The 5979-nt window shown below is 43.2% G+C and overlaps 2 protein-coding genes across 2 annotated transcripts; one reads left to right on the forward strand and one right to left on the reverse strand.

Annotated features, from left to right (window-relative positions):
* Positions 1-430: 430 nt before the first annotated feature.
* Positions 431-995, reverse strand: LOC148117505 (histone H2A-Bbd type 1-like). The gene has a single exon (XM_087902823.1). It carries the CDS (start codon positions 917-919, stop codon positions 545-547), a length of 375 nt encoding a protein of 124 aa, XP_087758949.1. The 5' UTR covers positions 920-995; the 3' UTR covers positions 431-544.
* Positions 996-4756: 3761 nt separating this feature from the next.
* Positions 4757-5611, forward strand: LOC125417931 (ferritin heavy polypeptide-like 17E). The gene has a single exon (XM_048461519.3). The coding sequence runs from the start codon at positions 4928-4930 to the stop codon at positions 5456-5458; it is 531 nt and encodes a 176-aa protein (XP_048317476.3). The 5' UTR covers positions 4757-4927; the 3' UTR covers positions 5459-5611.
* The last annotated feature ends 368 nt before the right edge of the window (positions 5612-5979 follow it).

Raw genomic sequence — 5979 nt, forward strand, 5'->3', positions numbered from 1 at the left:
ACTTCTGACCTGAGATCTTCCCTCCAAAGAAGCATTTCCTCCCCAGTCCATGTCTTCATCCACCCCCCTCCAGTTAACACCATTGCACTGGGAATCCAATGTACCTGGGAGGCCCAACCCAAATTTCTAGGCTCCCAAGGTTTCCCATGCTCACAACCTCCCAGGCCTGCTTCTCTGCCCTCTACCACAGCCAAATCCTCCTAGGGCCACCTGTGTTCACACCTCACCAGGACCCCTTTCTCTTATCAAGACCTCTACTTTCTCCCTTGACCACTTCCTCCCACCAAGACCACTGCTCACACAGTCCCCCGTTAGAAATTTCCCCTGGAAATCAAATCCCCAATACTGTCCACAGCGCCAAACGCACCACCACCCTCCTGGGTATGTCTCTAGCCCAAACGACAAACGAAAAAGAGTCAGAACCACTGGCTTCAGTTTAGATGCTTTAATAGCATGTTTGATTAGTCCCCCAGCTAGAACAACATTGTGACTGGTTGAGGTTGAAGGGGTGGTAGATCTTCCAACCTTCGAGACCTAGGCACCATCAGTCCTCACTGAGTTCTGACATCTCTTCACCCAGAGATCTGGGGTTTCCAAAGAGTTCGTGGAGCTGCTGGTTGTTCTCTACCACTTGATACACGTGTTCTGGGGAGATGCGCTTCCTGCCGTTGGCGTGGGCCTCCTCACCAGCCAGATCAAGGATGTTCGAAGCAATGTACTCGAGCACACCGGCTAGAAATACTGGGGCGGAAGAGCTCAGGCGGCGGGAATAGTTGCCCTCTCGCAGGTAGTGGTCTACCCGGCTAACAGGAAATTGGAGCTCTGCTCTGGTGGAGCGGGAGATGTTGCGTCTGCTGGAGGTGTTGCGTCTTCTGGAGGTGTTGCTTCTGCAGGAGCCTCTGTGTCTTCTTCCAGCCATGACGCTTGCTTGAAGAGATCGGATGAACTCCACGGCTCTTCTGGCCTGGTTGTCTCAAAATAACCAAGCCTCTGAACTACACATGTATTTATCTCTTCAGGACAGGCCTTTGTTACAATGCAGACTTTATGATGTCACTGGTATCCACTGAGCTCTGATGGTCTGCACAGAAATGCCCATATTAGGAAACTGCTCACCTCTTCATGTGTGTGTTATACAGATACATGTGCACATGTTACATGTGTGTGGGTGCCTCTGTGTGTGTGTGTGTGTGTGTGTGTGTGTGTGTGTGTGGCCTGAATTTGTTATCTGGAATCATTCTTGATCACCTTTCTATCTTATTAACTGAGACAAGATCTCTCAATTCAAGTAAGAGCTCACCAATACAGAGACTCTTACTAGCCACCTTGCTTGAGAGATCTTTCACAGCTGGAATTACATGCAAGCCACGAAACCCACCTGATTACATCCTCTTTTTATGGGAACCCTTTCCATTGATTTTTATATTCTGACATGACCTATGTGTCAATGGAAAACTCCTACCCAGAGGATGAAACTCCAGGTTATGTATCAGACTCTAGCTTTCTCTCAATTGATATAGTCACCTTAATGTTCCCAATCAGTATTCCTGTTTCTAGTTTTTACTCTTCTTTGAACTGTTCATCACATTTGCCATTTCATTTAACATCTGCCAAGTATTTACATATTAAGTATTTAACAGGTGTTCATATCTCCTTGAGGATTTTGATTTCACAATTTTATATCATCTTACCCCCTCACTCCCGTTTTGGAGCACATCCACAAATATACTTAACTGATGTACTTTATCTGAGACACTTTACAAGCCATTTCCTTCTAGTACTTTCTGTAAGGCTGAGTTTGTGGATACGTATTGTTTGAATCTGTTTTTGTACTGGAATATCTTGTTTTCTCCATCGATGGTGAAAGAGCTTTGCTGGGTATAGTAGTCAGGGCTTGCATTCATGGTCTCTTAGTGTCTGCTGCACATCTATCCAAGGCTTTCATGGTTTCCATTGAGAAGTCAGGTGTAATTCTGATAGGTTTCCCTTTATATGTTACTTGACCTTTTTCCTTTGCAGCTCTTAAAATTCTTTCTTTATTCTATATGTTTTGTGTTTTGATTATTATATGACGAGTGGATTTTTTTTCTTGATCCAGTCTATTTGGTGTTCTGTAAGCTTCTTGTACTTTCATAGGAATATCCTTCTTTAGGTTGGGAAATTTTTCTTGTATAACTTTGTTGAATATATTTTCTGGGCCTTTGAGCTGGAGTTCTCCTTCTTCTACCACTATTATTCTTGGATTTGGTCTTTTCACGGTGTCTCAGATTTCCTAGGTGTTTTGTGTTAAGAATTTGTTGGATTTGATGTTTTCTTTGATCATTGAGTCAATTTCCTGTACAGTATCTTCACCGTCTGATATTCTTTCTTCTATCTCTTGTGTTCTGTTGGTTATACTTGTCTCTGTAGTCCCTGTTCATTTACCCAGATTTTCCATATTCAGCCTTCTCTCAGTTTGTGTTTTCTTTATTACCTCCATTTCGGTCTTCAAATCTTGAACTATTGTTTCTTTTACTGTTTGTTTGCTTTTTCTTGGTTTTCTTGGGTATCTTTGAGGGATTTACTAATTTCTTCTAACTTTTTGCTTGTCTTCATTTCCATTTCTTTCAGGGAGTTTCTCACTTTCTGTTTAAACGTCTCCATCATTTTCATAAGGTTACGTTTAAAGTCGTTTTCTTCTACTTCTTCTGGGTTAACATGTTCAAGTCTTTCTATTGTGTGTTCGCTGGATTCTGGTGTTACCATGCTGCTTTCAGGATTTTGGTGGATTTCTTACATTGGCGCCTACCCACCTTTTCCTTCAAATTAGACCAGCAGAGTCTTGGCATCTTGGTCCAATCTTTGCTGTGGCTGACTGAATACTTGGGAGTTTTTTTTTTTGGTCTTCCCTCTCTTAAATCCACTCAGCACTGGATCAGGCTGTGTTTGAAGATTCCAAGGACCTCACAGGCAAAAGGCAGGCTTGGGGGTAGGGTGGGTTGGGGGAAAACCCAGCAGTAGGGACACTCTCAGCTGGCTGGGAATAAAAGCTAGGGAGTTGTGTAGGGGTCCCTATGTTTTGGTCCACTGGTAAGGTCCTTGACAATGGGGTATCTGGCTGTCCATGCTTGTGGGTGCTGACCCACATCTCAGATCCTGTTGGCACTGAAGCAGGCTGTGTTACAGGGTTGCAAGGACCTCACATGCAAAAAGGCAGGCTTCGGGACAGGATGGAATGGGATAAAGAAAACCCAGCGGCAGGAACACACCCTGATGGACGACCAGAAAAGCTTAGGGAATTGGGGGGCCTGGATTCTGTCCACCTGGGAAGGTCCCAGAGAATAGCACTTCTGGCTCAGCTTTGAAGGTTTTAGAAGCCCATATCAGACCCAGTGGCTCTCCCTGCTGCAAACAGGTCTCTTAGCCACTTTTCTGCCGTGTTTCCCCATGATGAAAATGGATTGAACATCTGAAATTATAAGCAAGCCCCAATTAAAAGATTTCTTTTCTAAGAGTTGTCATGGAAATGATGTCTTTTCACAGCAATAGACCTCTGACTAAGACAATCTTCATGTGATTTTTTTAAAATATAAGAGAAGAAATTGTCAGTTTTAAATAATATTGTGCTTTAGTCAAGAAAAAAAGTCATGTTTCATCATTTCTAGGTAAGGTTGAAGGATTAACAATTAATAATTGCAACAACTCTTATGAAAGCAAACACAAATTCTTCACAATTATTTACTGGGTTTATTGTAGTCACTTTAAGATTATATTATAGGAAGTATGTTGATGGACTATGAAAATAGTTTTCAAACGGATGTAAGAAATTGCATTTTCTTCGGTGAGTATATATCTATGAAACCCTCTACTTTAAGACAGTCATTCCCTAATGTGTATGATATATGCTTTAAATACTATATTGACTAACTGGATTATAGTCTACTTAAAGAAATAGCACATCATTTGTTTTAGTTGTGAACTAAACACAATATTAACCTTCTTAAAAGATCATTTAATTTAATACTTGCACATATACTCATAATAAAGACAAAAATGGACTCTTAAAAACTTTATTCATTTAATTTAATAATTAAAAGCCTTATTTTTCATAGCAGTGGCAATAGAATAATGTTGGAGGACATTGACTCGTCATGATTGATTATATTACTCATAGAAAGACATCAAAATGTCTGTTTACTCAGCCACCCTCTATATTAATGAAAACAGTTTTTACTTTTATTATTGAAAAACTATTTTAACATCCTATGTAGAAGTTAAGGTTGCCAGGCGGTGGTGACTCAAGCGAGTTTCCAGACAGCCAGGACTGCACAGAGAAACTCTATCTTAAAAATCCGAAAGAAAAGAAAAAAGAAAAGAAAGAAAGAAGTTAAGGTCATCACACAGTGGCCTGGTTTACTAAGCACACTCTGCACTGATGACCCTTCAGCCTAGGGCCAGGTAAATACTACCTGAGGCCTGTGATGAGAGCTGTCATTCAAATAAAGCCTTACGATATGAAGTTGACTTATGGAAAGCAAACGGCAGAATGTTGAGAGAAAAAAACATTGTGGAGATATTCAGAGAAACTGTTTTTAAAGCATCCAGAGGATTTAGCCTAAAACTTTGGACTTTATTCATAGAACCCTTTAAAACATGGCTTATGTCAGTCAGGGCCCAGCAGGCCCTGCTGCTATGCAAATGAGCGTTCTTGACCCGCTCCCTCCCCACTCTAAGCCCTGGCGCCAAAATGACGTCATCCTCAGGCGCCAATAGTCATTTCCCGGGTTGCCCTGGACTTTCCTCAGAGCTTCCAGAGGCTTCTCTGTTGAGCTCCACTGGGGACTTCCTGTCTTCTGAGGGACCCAGGGACTCCGCCTGTCCTCATCACCCTGCTCCTCTGATCAGGTACAGAAGTTGTTGAGATTGTTGTGGTGTTCAAGCGCCCACCATGGCTGAAGCATCCTCACAAATGGGACAGAACTATGACTGTGACTGTGAGGACGCTGTCAATAACTATATTCAGCTGCAGCTCTCTGCCTCCTCTGTGTACTTATCTATGGCCTTCTACTTCGACCGTGATGACGTGGGCCAAGAGAACTTGAAGCGTTTCTCCTTGAGCAAGTCACACGACCACAAGGCCAGTGCCGAGATGTTCATGATCCTGCAGAATCAGTGTGGAGGCTGCATCGACCTTCGTAACATCTCGGGACGAGACCGCGACAGTTGGCATGGGGGCATCCAGGCTATGGAGTACGCCTTCCACATGGAGATGACCATCAATCAGAGCCTGCTGAACCTGCACGAATTGGCCAAAGGAAAAGGCAACGCCTACCTCTGCAACTTCCTGGAGCAAAGCTGTCTGAATCAGCAGGTCCAAGTTCTGAAGGAGGTGAACCAATATCTGACCAACTTGCGCCAGATGGGGGCCCCAGAGAACGACTTGACTGAGTACCTCTTCGAAAAGCTCAGCCTGTCCTAAAGCTTCATGTGGACTGAACTGGGATGTCCCCACTGCCATGGGGTCTTCCTCTGGTCATTAGAACTGATGTCCACGTTGCTTTTGAAGCAAGTTCACTGATCTTCTGTTTCTGTTTGACTGCTATTTGAAATAAATTTGTTTGTTTTCAGCAAAATTAAAGTGTCAAGTTGATGTACAAACTCACATTTTCAGGGACTATGTGAAAGTGTTGCAGCTCTGAAGGGATAGGGTGCCCCAATAGAAGTGTTACAGCTCTGTTATGGTGGGGGGAAAGGTCTCCACAATGTAAGTTTTACAGCTCTGAAGGGAAATGTATCCTGGCCGTGAGGAGCCAAGGAATACCACAAAGTTACACTGAACAACAAACCTCACAAATGAGATTTACTGGCAGGGAGAAAAACCAGGAGGGTGGCTGCCTCTGGTCAGGTGAGGAGCAGCAAGGAACTGAAGAGAAGGCAGAGTTTTTATAGAGTGTCTTGGAGTGTGGGAGAGCGGTGGAGCTTTCTAGGTAGCCTGGAATT

This window comes from Myodes glareolus, chromosome X (genome assembly GCF_982192425.1).
Source record: "Myodes glareolus chromosome X, mMyoGla1.1, whole genome shotgun sequence".
NCBI lineage: Eukaryota > Metazoa > Chordata > Mammalia > Rodentia > Cricetidae > Myodes > Myodes glareolus.

Bases quoted from the DNA above. Each gene is read 5' to 3' on its own strand.
- LOC125417931 (XM_048461519.3), top strand. From the start codon at position 4,928: ATGGCTGAAGCATCCTCACAAATGGGACAGAACTATGACTGTGACTGT.
- LOC148117505 (XM_087902823.1), bottom strand. From the start codon at position 919: ATGGCTGGAAGAAGACACAGAGGCTCCTGCAGAAGCAACACCTCCAGA.